The sequence below is a fragment of the Macrotis lagotis genome, chromosome 2 (genome assembly GCF_037893015.1).
Source record: "Macrotis lagotis isolate mMagLag1 chromosome 2, bilby.v1.9.chrom.fasta, whole genome shotgun sequence".
Classification (NCBI taxonomy): Eukaryota; Metazoa; Chordata; class Mammalia; order Peramelemorphia; family Peramelidae; genus Macrotis; species Macrotis lagotis.
In genome coordinates this window covers 224,076,761-224,093,568 of record NC_133659.1, presented here as the reverse complement: position 1 = coordinate 224,093,568, position 16,808 = coordinate 224,076,761, and the positions used below count along the sequence as shown (strand labels likewise).

The following is a 16,808-nucleotide window of genomic DNA, read 5'->3' as shown; positions in this document are numbered from 1 at the left end:
GAGACTGAACAAATCTGCTTCACTTGCATCCAATTCTGACACAAGTCAAGATGTCATTTGTGTGAGGTCATTGATTGTTTTCCAGAAGAATTTGCAGAACAAATGTTGTGAGTTAAACCTTGTCACACATACTTCTCAGACATGTAACTCAATACTATTGTAGTCTAGATTGTAATTTACTTCTCCAGTGTGCTGTGTATAATTTGTCGAAGGAATGTACCAGGTTCTTAGGAGAATGTTTTATATTAACTGTTTTTACCATGTTATAAGAGAGTAGTAGTAACTGCCCTCAGGAGTCCCAATCTGTCAGTTTGAGCAGAAATTGGGAAATATTGCTATTTCTTCTTAGTGTTGTTTGCCTAGTTCTTGTTCTTCACTGTTTAAAACAGACCAACATATTCTCCTCTCTCAGCAGAGCTGAGGGGAAAGTTTTGAATAGCTTGGAGCCATTCCAAACTCTGGCTCTTAATGCTGATTTGTGGGAATGAGAAATTGGCTCTAAAAAGCAAAAGAAAAGAGACTATGCTTACTGGAGTGTGGGAAGAATTAATCCATTTATTAACTGTTCTTGCAAGAAACAGGTGTCTCTTAGCAAGAGACCCCAAATCCTTAGCACATACAAGATTATATAGTGGAAAATCTCTGCTCCTCCTCTTTGAGTCTTGATAGGTCCTTATCTTGGGTGGGGGGGTACATTCTTAGGAAACATCCTCCCCTCACTAAGCAGGCCCACCAGTTGGAGTTAATTCATGACCTTCATTCCCCCCCCCCCCCCCCCTTGCTCTTTATACTAATGAACAAGAACAGTTACTTCCTTCTCAGGGGTAAGAGACAATAGCACTGACTCTCTCATTCAGCCTATATAAAGGTATTTAACCTTTTCCTTTTGTTTTAACTCTCTCCTTCCTGTAAACAGGTTGGCATCTCTTGAGTTGCCACAAAGACCAGGCGTACTGGTTTTTGTAATGTATTATCCTCAAAGACATCTGTGAGGTATTAGTAATACCCTTTCTCACTCTTGTGAAAGTAAAACACTTGATTCTTTCCCACATTCACATTCTTCATTGTCTTTTTATTTATTTATATTTTATTTTCCATAAATGCCCTGTGCTGTTTTCATTTTTTCCCGTGAAATATAGCTTTGGAAAGACAGGCTTTTAAAAAACTCATTGTGTTTTAAGTGTCTTGATTATGTCTTTAGACTTGATTATGTCTTTAAACCCAAATCACTCTGGCTTTCAGTGAATCATCAATAATTCTTCAAAACCACCAACCAGGTTTCCTCAGTTCATTTTTAATGACTTAGATTGCCTGTAAATAGCAGTTGTTTTCTGGGTCATCATATCTTTGTAATGCTAAATTAATCCATCTTTTGTCTCTTTTTGCTCACCATCCTGAGTCATTGAATGAGTTATTGAAGGGTTTCTCTTCAAATAAACTGAGATTTAGGAAAGACTTTAATTTAGATAGACCAAGGTCACTCCCTGCATTCTATTCTATGACTACCAGTCTCTTGACCTTTGTCTTGCCATTGGACTTTGATGACTCTGCAGGAGAAAGTTAGGCTAATGACTGTATAACTCTACCTCTTAAATCTAATTCATGTGCAAGTTCAGACATTGCCCTCATGATGTCTTTGGTCCTTTTTGAGAATGAAAGATCAATAACAGTGACCTGCATTCTTAGAGGAATAAGAGCTCCCCAAACTAAAGATAGCACAGGTCTGTCGTAAAGAAAAGATAGAAATAATGACTGTGAGGAAAAGAATGAGGAATAGGAAGATTTTAGTGAATGTATACAAAAGGAGGTAGAAGTAGAAACACCATATACATGGGGATATAACAATGTAATTAGAAAAATAGCAATAAAAAATAGAATCAATATTGTGTAATTATAATGATATAGCTTGTGCCTCCTTGAGACTGTATCTCCTCTTCATTGGAGAGGTGGGGGGAGTTAATATGTTCTAACGTAATGCTTCAAGTTCTGATACACCCAACTCTTTTGGATTCTATTAAGTATATATTTGAAATGGATTGTAATGGTAAAGTGTCCTTTGAGCCAAAGTCCATTTTCATGACTGTTTCTTCTGTGTCTTTGGCTACTTTCTTCCTATATTTTCATTTTCTTTTTAAAATTGTTATTTTATTTTATTTTATTTTCCAGTTACATGTTATGAAGGTTTTTCAGCATTCATCCACATGCATATTTGTTTCACGGTTTTCTTCTACCCTTCCTTCCCACCTCCCTCCCCTCAAGCAATGAACAGTCTAGTGAACATTATACCTGTACATTTGTGTGTAATATATTTATATAATAGTCATTTTCTATGTGAGGATTTAGGACTAAGAAAAAGGAAAAAAACCATGAGATAGGAAGAAAAAACATAAGAAAAAATTTTTACAAGTGAACATAGTGGTCATTCAGATTCTGTAGTTTGTTTTTATTTTTGGTGTGTTTTATTGGTTTTTTTTTCATCTGAATGTGGAAAGCATTGTTTATAATAGGGCCCCCAGGGTTGTCTTAGCTCTCTGAACTGCTGAGAGGAGCCACATCTATCAAAGTTGATTAGCTCACATTGTTATTGTTAATGGCTACAATGTTCTTTTGGTTCTGCTCCCTTCACTCAGCATTTGATCTTGTAATTCTTTCCATGCTTCTTTAGAGTCTAGAGTCCAAGCATTCATGTTTTCTTCTAGAACAATAGAACTCTATAACATTCATATACTATAACTTGTTCAGCCATTCCTCATTTGATGGCCGCCCCCTCAATTTCCAATTCTTTGCACTATAAAAAAGAATTGCAGTGAATATTTTGGAATATGTTGGATTTTCCCCATTTTTTATGTTTTCTTATGGCTCTAGGCCTAGTGTTGGTATTGCTTCTCTATATTTTCTTAATCATGTTCTCTTATTAAGATAAAATCTTATATTTCTGTCTCTTCCTTCCTCTGAATTGAAAGTGAACCCTGCAACCCAGAAACTCCTAAATCTTCTTAAAAATTAAACCTTTATCTTCCAAAGAAAAATAAAACAATTTACAATATTTGTTTAGTTAGCTCTTTATAGGCTTGTTGAATGAGAAGTATCTATCTAGCTATTTTAGTAATAAGAAAATATTGTTTGTACCTATCCGATATTTTCTGAAGGCTTTCTCTGACCTAGTTTGTTAAGCATAAAATCCTTTCAGATGTAAATTCTTTCCATTGTTCAGTATCATTCCATTGTTAAATGCAAATTTGCAAAGATAAGAGCAACCTCAACCCATCCCTCTATCCCTCCAGATTCCTGCCTCTCAATCTTCCAAAGTGAGTACCTGACCCTAGTCTTGTAGAAAGTCATTCTTAAAACCCACTTTCCCCCTGACCTTTCCCTGCACATGAAGTAGACAAGACTATAAAAGTTTGACCACATTCCCCTCCATGTAGACTTGCTTGGATTTAAGTTCAGCCATTTCTTATGGCTGCTTCCATTTCCTTTCTCCCTTTTTCTCAGACACTCTTTCCTCAACCTTTATTATTCAGTCTGTCCTCAAGTAGCTTGCTGTCTTTCAAGACGAAGTTTGATCAGTGAACTGCTTGTACTTTTCAGGCTTGTGATGAACTTTGCAGGTCTGTGAATAAAAATCTGAGCTTTTACACCTTCAGAGTCAAGGCTTGAGTGCTTCACTTAAGAATGAGCCCTTATGTTTGAGCTCCTTGAAAAGCTACTTCCCAATTCTCCATCATCAGGCTGATGAAACCTTTTTCCAAATAATGAAGTATATGGCAAAATAAACTGTGATACTCAGACCCAACAAGTTATCTTTTTTTCATGTAGAAAACCAGAATCCTGAGAGCTAATGTTCCATTATCCCCTTTTTCATGTTTCCTTAATAATTTTCCCTTTTAACTCCTGTTTTGATAGAATTCAAGTAGAGATGTTAGAACCCTACTTTACTGTCGGCTTAAAATTCCACGAAATTGTCTGCAAAAAAGCAGAAGTGTTAAGATTTTTCGGATTGCCTGTTTTATCTGCAGAGATTATTTCTATGATGATCAGACTTACATTTTTGGGGGTAAGTGAAGTATTCCTGTAACTTAAATTCAATATAGGATTATTGAGATATGTCATTTATTTTTGTTCCTTTCAAGAAAGGGGATAGTTTAATAAGGATTATTACAGTATTTGTTTCAGAAGAAAATTATGAGGAAAAGTAATCCTTAAAGTACCAATAAGCATGCATTGTTGTTTTGTGGAATTGCTAAATTATAGTTTAGATGCATTCTTTTTCTTTGTTTACAGATACTTTTAGGATAGCTTTTTTCTAACAAAGCTTATCTCTAAGAAAGATCCCCCCCCCTTAGAAGACTTATCTTTAACAGTATCTGTATAGTGGACATTGTATCTAGAGAATGTCCATTTAATACAGCATCTATCCTTCTATCCAACTTCTTCATATAATATATGAGGAAGCTGAAGTCAGAATGCTTAATCAACTTGCTTAAAGTCTTGGACTCTTCAAATCTCTTAACTCAGGGAGGTAAGAACAACTTAAGACTTTAATTCACAGGTAGCACAAAAAGTTTACATCCAAAGTTCACAAACTAGTACACAAATTCACAAGTTAGGTCTTGTGGAGCAGCTAGATATAGTGAATTTCTTAATGGAAATTGTCATTTCTTTTTTTTTTTTTTTAGGGTTTATTTTTAGGGTTTTTTTGCAAGGCAAATGGGGTTAAGTGGCTTGCCCAAGGCCACACAGCTAGGTAATTATTAAGTGTCTGAGACCGGATTTGAACCCAGGTACTCCTCCAGGGCTGGTGCTTTATCCACTGCGCCACCTAGCCTCCCCAATTAGGAAATTGCCATTTCTAAGGGAATAGTTTCTTAAGAAAAATATGGTTGAAAACGAAAAGCAAAGGGGATAGTTAAAAGCTGGGAAAGGAGTCAAGTTAAAAGAAAAAAAGGGAAAAGAAAAAAAGCTTAAATCAAGATAGGTCTATATTGTTCCAGCAGCATGGTCTAGATTATATGGATCCAGTTTAGGGAAGAGATGAGATGAAGCAACCTTGCAGGGAATCAAGGAGAAAAGGCCTTCCTCCTGGAGAAAGTGGGTGGGGATCATGGGTGGTGCTTGAGGAGTATTTTACCACCTGGCTCCAGTATTCTCAAATGTATATTTCACAGGATTGATCCCCAAGGAGTGGCTCAGAAAGGGCATGACCAAAAAGTTAGGAGGCTTAATAATATTGGAGATATCAGAGTGTGCAAAGACTGGAGAACTATCGCCACAATACAGAAAAGTCTCAAAAAAGATTATAATATTCCTCTGTGCCCAGAGTTCCCCTGCTACATTATGAAGGATATGAAAGTGGATCTTTAATTCAATTCATCTTTATTTCCCATGCGATGTTAGAATCCCAAAGATGAGCGAAGCAGTGAAAATGGAAACATCATTTCTGTGAAAGAGCTGTTTCAAGAAACTCTGACGACTACCAAAAACTGGTTCCGGAGTGTTTTAAAAGTAGGCCTGCTTAAGGAATGTGGGCTATTGCTCTCTTATAAAGATGAGCCTACGGTATGTATTTCTGAAGGAATAGGTATCATTGAAAGTTTCTGAATGGGGTAGGTAACATCATCAAAAAAAGTAATTCTGTTGATAAAATGAAGGAAAGTGAAGCTGTGGGGGTACAATTAGGAGAAGGACAGTAAGGTTCAGAGCTTTTTCCTGAAAAAAAAATGTTCAGAACTTTTTTGTATAATTTTCAATTTATACTTCTCAGTGCCTAGTCAAGGTCTAGGCAAATGTCTAGAAGTAGAGGAAAAACCAGAGACAGGAGAACCTGTTTAGAATACTGTTGATAATTTAGTTTTTGTGAGATGATAAAAACTTCATAGAGAAAGAGAAATAACATTTATATTTCTTTTTTTATTATTTGTATATTTTTGTTTGTCAATGAGTAATAAAAATACTTTAAAAGTATAGAGAATAATAACATCAACAAAGATTCTTATAGAATTTGGTTCCTGATATAAGGAGAGAGAGAAGAGTAAATATAAAAATGATAGTGACAGAAATTGAGAATTACACACAGGTAAATTTGGGGTGTTGAGTTACTTCTGTGGATAACTTTAAGTAGTTGATGTGAAATTCCGGGTTGGAGTAGGAGATGGGGCTGTAGTAGAAATTTAGGAAATGATCTACATTGTTGGGATGAATGAAATCACAGGAAAACTACATGGAAGAAAATAAAAAGTGTCCTTGGAGGATAGCCATAAGTATGAGTTTTCAGGAGAATGGAAAAACAGGACACTGAAGACCAATTAGATAGGTTGGAGGAGAACCAGCTCAATGTAGTCTTCTCCTTAGAAGAGGACTTTTCAAGAAAGAGAATTGGTCAAGAATTCCAGAGGCTTTAGAGAAGTAAAATAAAATAAGGACTGAAGAAAAGGTCAATTATATTTAATTGCTAAGTAGACTTTGAAAAGTCTGGTTCAATAGAACTAGAAGGATGAAAGTGTGAATGGGTGAGGGAAAAGTACAGAGTTTCAACCCTGTGTTTTCAGAAATTTTTTGATAAAATGAAGGAAAGTGACAATGTGAGAGTATTTAGGGGTTACAATTGAGGGGGAAGTACAGGGATTTTTCTAGATAAAAAATTTAAATATGTGTATAGTTCTCAGTTTATCCTTCACAGAACAAATTTACATATATTAATTTATTTTCTCAAGTAGCCTGTGAAGTTGTCAGAGTAAGTTAGTTGTATCTTCATTTTAAAAATAAAGAAACAATCTTAGGGAGGTTAAGTAATTTATTCAAGCTTACATGGTTGGTAGGCAAACTATAGAACCTTTGCCTCCAGATTTCTAATCAGTTTCCATTTCCCCTATATTATGCTACCTTTCCAGGTAAGAGAGGCATATACATGCACATCTCTCCTGGCCCTTCTACTATCTAACCTTTCTTGAGCCTCCATTTCTTCTGCTGTAAAATGAAGTGGTGGTACTAGATAACCTCAAAGGTCCTTTCCAGCTTCAAATCTATGATTACTTAGTGTGATGTTATTGTGCAAAAAGCATTAACAGTCCCTCTACCACTTTTTTCTTCTAATTGTATTTTACATATTTACCACTGCATGCATATATTGTATATGTTTTGTAGGCTTGGAGCGAATTTGTAAAAATCAACTTTCCTACTGAGCATTTTTCTGAGGAATGGAAGAAGTCATTACTCAGTGAAATGGAAGGAAGAATAAAACAGGTATTAAGAATTCTTTTGGTATTCTTTTTGGGGTAATGTTTGAAATAACTTAAATTCTCTGTTAATACAGTCCTATGGCAGGGTTGTTGTTATTTGTCCTTATAATATTGTAGCTAGCCAAGACCAATATGAAATAGGAAAACAACATGGGGGTTTTGCCCTATACAACAAATTAAACTTGTCAGAGGATCATTCTATCATTTTTCCCTTGAAACTTTTTACTCTAAATTACTCTTTGTACTGTAGTGGATACTTCTTTCCTTTGAGTCATTTAGATTTGCAACTTTATCATTGACTCATCACTTTTATTCTTCCTGTATATTTAGTAAGTTGCTGAATTTTGCATTTTAATCCCTATAACATCTTTTATATCCCCCTTTTTGTCCCCTCACATAGTCATCACCCTAATTGAGGTATCCATTATCTCTGATAAGGACTATTGCAATAAATTACTAGTGGATCTCTCCAGTGTCCCTTGCCCAGAATGATTCCCCTGGTATAGACATGTCATTGGAAGAGTATTTCTTGTTTGACATAAAAATCCATATACCATGTTCTTATATCATAATCATCATAGGTAACTATTATTCCCCTATGTTCACTGTCGATTTCCTGTCAAATTGGAATACTGTCTGTCTATACCAGAAGCAGCCTTGTGTCTTTTCATTTTCATGCCTTCCATTGTATATTTGTTTCCTATGTGGAGAATTTCATCTCTTTCTTCTATATTCCTCTCTTGAATAACCACTTATCTTATAAAACCTAACTCAGAGATCCTATTCTTATAAAGTCTTCCTTGATCCTTCCCACCATGATAACCTGCAACCGTCTTTAACATTTAGGTTTGTTGGGACAACTAGGTGGCACAGTGGATAGAGCACTGCACTGGATTTAGGATGACCTGAGTTCAAATTTGGCCTCAGACACTTAATAATTGCCTAGCTGTGTGACCTTGGACAAGTCACCTAACCCTATTACCTTAAATAAAATTTAAAAAAACCCTCAGAAATCATTTGGGTTTGTTTACTTTTCACTCTGCTTATTATTGTGTATTATATCTTGTGTATGTATCTCATTTCCCTCCTACTGCAAACTACATAAGGACAGAAACCACTTTGGAACTCTTTCAGCACTTACTGTAGACTTCTACTCTTGGGAGACTCTTAATAAATGTTTATTTAATTCAGGTATATAAGCACACTAGAACATAAGCAATATACCAATGTATTCAAATCTCTAGATCAGTTTTCTGTCTCTAATGGTGAAAATAAGCAAGGTTGTTCTGTGTAAAGTCAGACTCAAATATTTAGGTCATCCTCAAAGTTCTGGTGTTGGTATTGAGGTGGGGTGGGATGGGGAGTGGGAGTGAATAATTTAAATTTTGGAAAAATTAAATTAAAAATATTAAAATTATTATCATTTTTAAATTATATTTATTTTGTTTTTGTACAAATGATGTTTTTATACATTACTAAAATATTCTTGTTTAAGAGTAAACATAATACCCCCTCCCCCAAAAGTATAGACCCTCATGAGCAAATAAAGTAAAGAGGAAAAAATTAAAATTAAAATTAAAAAAAATTAATGATAGGGGCAGCTAGGTGGTGCAGTGGATGGAGTACCAACCCTGGAGTCAGGAGCACCCGAGTTCAAATCTGGCCTCAGACACCCAACAATCACCCAGCTGTGTGATCCTGGAGAAGCCACTCCAACCCCATTGCCCTGCAAAAAAACCAAAGGAAAAAAAAACTCCCAACATAAAATAATAATAGTAATAGTAATAATAATAATAATGATGATGATGATGATGGGGCAGCCAGGTGGTACAGTGGACAGAGCACCGGCCCTGGAGCCAGGAGCACCCAGGTTCAAATCTGGCCTCAGGCACCCAACAATCACCCAGTTGTGTGGCCCTGGGCAAGCCACCCAACCCCATTTGCCCTGCAACCCCTCCCCCTCCATAATAATAATAATAATAATAATAATAATAATAATAATAATAATAATGTGTTTCAGTCAGTGTTCCAATACCATCAACTCTGTTGCGGGTGGATCACATTCTTTATGATGTCCATCACAAAAGCTACTTCCATATTTTTCCACTGTTGCTATTGCTGATCGCAACTCCCTCCATTCGTACTTACTTCCCCACTATACCATACACTATACTTTCTCTCACCTTTCATTCTGTCCCTCTTCTTAAATGTGCTGTAGGGTAGCTGAGTGGCACAGCAGACTGATCACCCGCCCTGGGCTCAAGAGGCCCTGAGCCCACATACCACCCCTAAGGCCCAGCAACCACCCAGCCCTGTGGTCCCGGATAGGCCATCCAATCCCAGCCCCTTGCAAGAAGTAAAAAAAGATAATGTGTTATATCTGACCACTCTCACCCCATGGTCCACCCTCCCCTTAATCACTCACATCCCCTCCTTCCCCCTGTCCCCCCTTCTCTCCTTCTTACTCTAGATGTTTATACCCCATTGAGTATATATGCTATTTCCTCTCTGAGCCACCTCTGATGAGAGCAAAGGTTCCCTCATTCCCCCTCGCCTTCCCTCTTCCATATCATTGCAATAGCTCATTGTATTAAAAAAATCTCATATGAAATATCTTAGCCTATTCTACCTCTCCTTTCTCTCACTCCCATTACATTTCCCTTTTAGCCATTGACTCCCATTTTTACAATATATCTTCAAATTCAGCTCTCTTCTGTGCTTCAGCTATAAAAACTGCCACTGCTGCTGTGAGCCCCAGCTCCCAGGTACCCTGGGGCTGCCTCCAGGAGGCTGAAGTTCCTTCACTCTGGTGGGCTGCCCCTCTAACCCCATGGAGTGGAGCCTTTCCACTCTTTCCCAGGTTACCTTGGGCTGGAGAATTACCTTACTATGGATCCCTCTGTGGGTTCTGTCTCTCAAAAATTTAGAGTCCTTATTTTATAAGTTTTGAAATATTATAGGCTCTTCTCCTGTCGCCATCTTGGCTCCACCCCATTGTCATGTTTTTAAGAATTAACACTGGACCTATTTTATCAATACTTTTTTTTTCCTAGGGCATATTATTAATAATTCCTTGCTGTCAGCTTGGTTTAATAGTTCAGAAGAATTTCTTTTTGTGGTAATAAGCACTTTTTAAAAATTAATATTTTTCTAATTTTTTTAATATCTTCTCTGTGACTCCTGTCTTCTCTTCTTTTTTGGGGGAGGGGTTTCTTGACAAGATAGTGGGGTTAGGTGACTTGCCTAAGTTCACACAGCTAGATAATTGTTAAGTGTCTGAGGTTGGATTTGAAGTCAGGTCCTCCTGACTCCAGGGCCGGTGCTCTATCCACTACGCCACCCAGCTGCCTCTGTCTTCTTAACCTAGAGCTCACTCATAACAGAAGTACATTTAAGCAAGACAAAAGCACACATTAACTGTACCTGCTTTATCTTTCAGTAACATCTCTTTCTGGGTTTGGAGACAATCCTTTATGTCTGGGACATGTTTTTTAGGATCACTGAAGGGGCTTTTATTAATCTCAGAAAAAAATTTTTGATCTAATTTGCTATCCTAGGGTGGAAGGAGAGTGGAAGTGAAAAAAGTGAATTTACAAAAGTTGATTTTGAAAACCATTCTTAAATATTATTTAAAAAATAAAAATTATTTTCTAAAACTTAGTCATATCTATAAGTAAAATTTGGTTGCCTTTTTGGATTACAGAGGAAGAGAAGATTTATTAAATATATTTGATAAATTAGTGCAAATTATTGGTATTCATTAGCAAAGAACTTAGGGGAAAATTTGGTGAAAAGTGAGAAAATATTAACTTTTTAGGTTCATTTTATTTTCATACTATAAAATACTAAAGCCTTCTGTCTCAAACATGCATAAAATCTCATTTTATGTTCCTACAGGAGAAACCACTTCAGCAGATCACTTTATACTGCCGGTATCATGACTCCCTTGAAAAAATGGACAGCTGTATTGCTAAGACCTTTGAGACCTGTGCTATTGAAGCTGTGAGCCCAGTCTGCCAGGTAACTTTAATGGGAAAATATTTAGACATTATAGTTATATTCTGGAATGACAATACTGACATATTTTTACTGGTCTGGGTTGTCTATCCACTGATTAATTCTCTTAAGACTGATAGTGTTTCCTTTTACATTACCATTTCCTCAAAGACCTTTCATTTCTCTTTACTTTTTTTTATTGGTCTCTGTTAAATTATCTCGAATGGCTGGAGTCTCATTACAGATTATGCCTGAAATACAATACCATTCTTGCCTCTTCTTTAAATGAAGAGTACAAGTCCATTCATGAAGAGCTTTAGAGGTTCTGATATCTTTAAGCAATAGAGATAGATGATAACTTGATATCCATTTTTTTGGTTGAATTTCTTTTTGTTTTAATCATTTAAGGAAGTTGTCTGCACATTTGATGTTTTTTCCCTTAACAAAATGAAGATGTTGGATTTAAAAATTTTTTAAATTTTTTTTTGTATTTTTAATTCCCTATTCTCTCTATTCTTCCTATCCCTACTCTACTCATTGAGAAGAAATATGATATCCATCTTATATATCATGAAAAAGACATCTTCACATTGCCATATTTAAGAAAAATAACAAAATCAAGTGAATGAAAATAAGCTGCAGTCTGCATTCAGTGTTTACCAGTTTTTCTCTCTGGAAGTGGATGGCATTTTTCATCATGAATCTGTTGGAATTCTCATAGATCAGTGTATTTGTTGTATTTATCAGATTAGTTAAGTCTTTCATAGTTGATTTTCATTTAGCTATTGCTGTTTCTTTGTATATTTATGATGTACAGTTTCTATTAACTCTGCTTATTTCACTTTGCAATTAGCTCATATAAGTCTTCCCAGATTTCTTTGTTGTTTTATAAAATGATTTCTATAATTAAAGGAATTGCTGTGAAATTAAATTATTTAGCACTTTCTCAAAATCAACATGGTATGCTCTGTTTAATTCATTCATATTAGATTATCCACCATCCTTAATTCTCTCCTTCAACTAGTGCATCTGATCAAGAATATCTTCTAGAGATTGGCTTATGATTGCTTAGTTTTTTTAATTGATACCTTTTGGTGTTTCCTCACATTTGTTCCCCCTTTTATCTATCATTACAATTCCATGTAGTAAAGATTTTGTGAAAGTGGAAGAAAGCAATTTAGCAAAACCTATGATTACCTTGATTATTTCTGACAGCATATGCAGTATTCCACAGTAGTATTCCATATAAAAATAAGGAAGTAAATTTTCTTTACTATTCTCCAGAGCAAAACCTAGTTATGTTTCTATATTTTTTGTTGTTCTTTTCATTGACATTGGTATAGTCTTTGTGCACATGATTTTCCTACTTCTGCTTGCTTTATGTCAGTTACATATGTCTTTCTATTTTTCTCTGAATTCTTAACTTGCTTTTCTTAATAGCACAAGATTATTCAGTTATAATCATATTCCCTATTAGATGGATACTTACTTTGTTACAGTTCTTTGTTAATACAAAAAGTGTTCCTATGACAACTTTTTTTTTTTTTTTACTGGGGACTTCTCTTTATCTCTTTAAACTCTTTCCTGTATAATTATAGCAATGGAATTTCTGGGAATTTATGAAAATTCTAACCCTTTTAAATTCCAAATTGCTTTATGTGCTAGTCAACTAATTTACAGCTCTACAAAAATGTATGTATTAGTGTATTTATCCCCATATTCTTCTCACAAAGAATTCCCTTTGACTTTTTAAAGATCATTTATAGTAAGAGAACATTTTTCAAAATATTGAAGACAATAAGAAAGCAAATTTGAGGAGCAAGGTGGAGCAGGAAATAGAAACTTTTGACAAGTTAATATTAATTTTTAGTTTAATGCACTCTTTACAAATTCAAACTTGTTCATTAAGATGATCTTATTTAAAAAGTAGAAATATCCAAATAAAGTCTTTAAATATTTGATAGAGAATTGTATGTGTTTCTTTTCTTATGATCTGTTTTTTTGACTGGGAGGTAGAAACAGAGAAATTCTTGAGATACATGTTTTTCTTCATAATGGCATTTTTTCCCTGCAAGCCTTCATATCTCTAGAAATAGGAGGAAGGGAGGGAGAGAGGCAACTTACATGAATTGGTGAGTTAGCCCAAGCAAACAAATCTTGCTTTCCTAATGGATTACTTGCTATGTCAATTTTTTATTTAGATTCTTGAATTTGTTTTATGTTAGTGACCTTACTGGTGTAATTCTAAGATTAATTTTGCTTTACCTTCTTTGATTTTTTTTTTTTGTAGTCTAAGACCAGCATCCTTGATCTGCCAGCTATTCATAATAGCAGGAAATTTGGAACTCTTGTTTCAGCTGTCATCACTAAGTCCTGGCCAGAAAAGAATGGGAAAAAAGTAGATGATTTGGATGAGGTTTTGCAACACTTGCTCACCTGGCCAGATAGTAAACATCTTTTCAACTTACATGGTATGTTCTAATGTGTTTTTTTAACTTTATGTTCTCTTGAAGTGAATAAATCTTGGCCTGATGTATCAACATGGTAAATTTTTTTGCTGAGAAAGAGTGGGATTATTCCTAAGCAAAACAACCTCTTAGGATAGACAGAAATATTTATAACCTTTTTTGTGGTAGTGAAACTGAGGAAGTGTGAAGTGCCTATCAGGGATATATAAATGTGATGGAATACTCTAAGTAGGAAAAATGTATGCTGTATAAGAAATTGATGGAGGGGGCTTTTTCAGATAAAATTGGTAAGAAGTGAGGAGGGAGAGCATTTCTGCAAAGGAGACAGCCACTGAAAAGACCTGGAATTAGACAATAGGATGTCATGTTTGAAGAACAGCAAGGAGGCCAGTGTTTTGTGTATGTGGAAGCGAGTAATGTAGAAGAGTCTTGGAAAACTTAGAAGAGGCCAGGTTATAAAGGGAAGTCAGGAAAGGCTTCTGATGGAATTTTGAGTTGGACTTGAAAGAAGTCAAAAGATCCAGGAGATCAAGATGAGGAGTGAGAGCATGCCAATAATGTGAGACAATAAAATACCCAGATTCTGGTGATGTATACAGATAGCAAACAGGAAGTCAGTGTCATTGAATTAGAAATTGGGGGTGGGTGGTTTTTATAAATACTGGAAAAATAGGTAGGTAGGCCTAGTTTGTGAAGAGTTTTGAATGTGACATAGAGGGTAGGGGTGACATGGTCATTTGTTCTTTAGAAAGATTAATTAGATATCTTAATAAAAATTGAACTGGAGTGGGGAGAGACTTGAGTCAGGGAGACCAACAAATAGGTTGTTAAAATAATCAAGGCATAAAGTGATTAGGACCTGCGTAGCAGGAGTTAGAGGGGAGAATGGGCCATTTATTTATTTATTTTAAAAGATTTTATTTGAGTTTTACAATTTTTCTCCCAATCTTACTTCCCTCCCCCTACCCACCACGGAAAGCAATCTGTCAGTCTTTATTTTGTTTCCATGTTGTACACTGATCCAAATTGAGTGTGATGAGAGAGAAATCACATCCTTAAGGAAGAAATAAAAAGTATAAGAGATAACAAGATCAGACAATAAGATATCTGTTTTTTTTCCTAAATTAAAGGGAATAGTCCTTGAAATTTGTTCAAACTCCATAGCACTTTATCTGGATGCAGATGGTATTCTCCATTGCAGACAGTCCAAAATTGTCTCTGGTTGTTGCACTGATAGAACGAGCAAGTCCATCAAGGTTGAACATCCACCCCCATGTTGCTGATAGGGTGTACAGTGTTTTTCTGGTTCTTCTCATCTCACTCAGCATCAGTTCATGAAATCCCTCCAGGCTTTCCTGAATTCCCATCCCTCCTGGTTTCTAATAGAACATTAGTGTTCCATGACTTACATATACTACTGTTTGCTAAGCCATTCCCCAATTGAAGGACATTTACTGGATTTCCAATTCTTTTCCACCACAAAGAGGGCTGCTATGAATATTTTTGTACAAGTTATGTTTTTACCCTTTTTCATCATCTCTTCAGGGTATAGACCCAGTAGTGGTATTGTTGGATTAAAGGGTATGCTCATTTTTGTTGCCCGTTTGGCGTAGTTCCTAATTTCTCTCCAGAAAGGTTGGCTGAGTTCACAGCTCCACCAGCAATGTAATAGTGTCCTAGATTTCCCACCACCCTTCCAACAAAGATCATTATCCTTTCTGGTCATATTGGTCAGTCTGAGAGGTATGAGGTGGTACCTCAGAGAAGCTTTAATTTGCATTTCTCTAATAAGTAATGATTTAGAGCAATTTTTCAAATGACTATGGATTGCTTTGATCTCCTCATCTGTAAATTGCCTTTCCATATCCTTTGACCCTTTGTCAATTGGGGAATGGCTTTTTCTTTTAAAAATATGACTCAGTGGGGCGGCTAGGTGGTGCAATGGGGCGGCTAGGTGGTGCAGTGGATAAAGCACCAGACCTGGAGTCAGGAGTAGCTGAGTTCAAATCCAGTCTCAGACACTTAATAATTACCTAGCTGTGTGGCCTTGGGCAAGCCACTTAGCCCCACTGCCTAGCAAAAACCTAAAAAAAAAAAAAAACAAATGTGACTCAGGGGCGTCTAGGTGGCACAGTGAATAGAGCACTGGCCCTGGAGTCAGGAGTACCTGAGTTCAAATCTGGCCTTAGACATTTAATAATTACCTAACTGTGTGGCCTTGGGCAAGCCACTTAACCCTGTTGCCTTGCAAAAAATAAAAAAAAACCCCAAAACAACAAAAGAAATAAAATATGACTCAGTTCTCTGTATATTTTAGAAACGAGTCCTTTGTCAGAATCATTAGCTGTAAAGGTTGTTTCCCAATTTACTACATTTCTTTTGATCTTGGTTACAGTGGTTTTATCTGTGCAAAAGCTTTTTAATTTAATGTAATCAAAATCATCTAATTGGTTTTTGGTAATGTTCTCCAACTCTTCCTTAGTCATAAACTGCTTCCCTTTCCATAGCTCTGACAGGTAAACTAGTCCTTGATCTTCTCATTTGCTTATAGTATTGTTTTTTATGTCTAAATCCTGTAACTGTTTGGATCTTATCTTAGTAAAAGGTGTTAGGTGTTTGTCTAATCTAAGTTTCTTCCATACTAACTTCCAATTTTCCCAGCAGTTTTTATCAAAGAGGGAGTTTTTATCCCAATAGTTGGACTCTTTGGGTTTATCAAACAGCAGATTACTATAATTGTCTCCTGCTTTTGCGCATAGTCTATGCCACTGGTCCACCACTCTATCTTTTAGCCAATACCAAACAGTTTTGATGACTGATGGCTTTATAAAAAAATTTAAATCAGGTAGTGCTAAGCTCCCTTCTGTTGCACTTTTTTAAAATTAAATTCCTGGAAATTCTTGACTTTTTATTTCTCCCTATGAATTTACTTACAATTTTTTCTAACTCATTAAAGTAGTTTTTTGGAGTCTTGATTGTTAGGACACTAAACAGGCAGTTTAGTTTTGGTAGAATTGTCATTTTTATTACGTTAGCTCTACCTATCCATGAGCAGTTGATATTTGCCCAGTTATTTAAATCTGATTTAATTTGTGTGAAAAATGTT

General features: G+C 35.7%; 1 protein-coding gene across 1 annotated transcript in view; it reads left to right on the top strand.

Moving 5' to 3' along the window:
* RNF213 (ring finger protein 213) overlaps window positions 1-16,808 on the top strand; it is a 157,759-nt gene that overhangs the window by 57,209 nt on the left and 83,742 nt on the right. Inside the window, exons 14-18 of the mRNA XM_074224965.1 lie at window positions 3,907-4,057; window positions 5,398-5,559; window positions 7,144-7,242; window positions 11,136-11,258; window positions 13,525-13,705. Coding sequence (XP_074081066.1) covers window positions 3,907-4,057; window positions 5,398-5,559; window positions 7,144-7,242; window positions 11,136-11,258; window positions 13,525-13,705 — 716 coding nt within the window. The remainder of the gene's footprint in view (window positions 1-3,906; window positions 4,058-5,397; window positions 5,560-7,143; window positions 7,243-11,135; window positions 11,259-13,524; window positions 13,706-16,808) is intronic.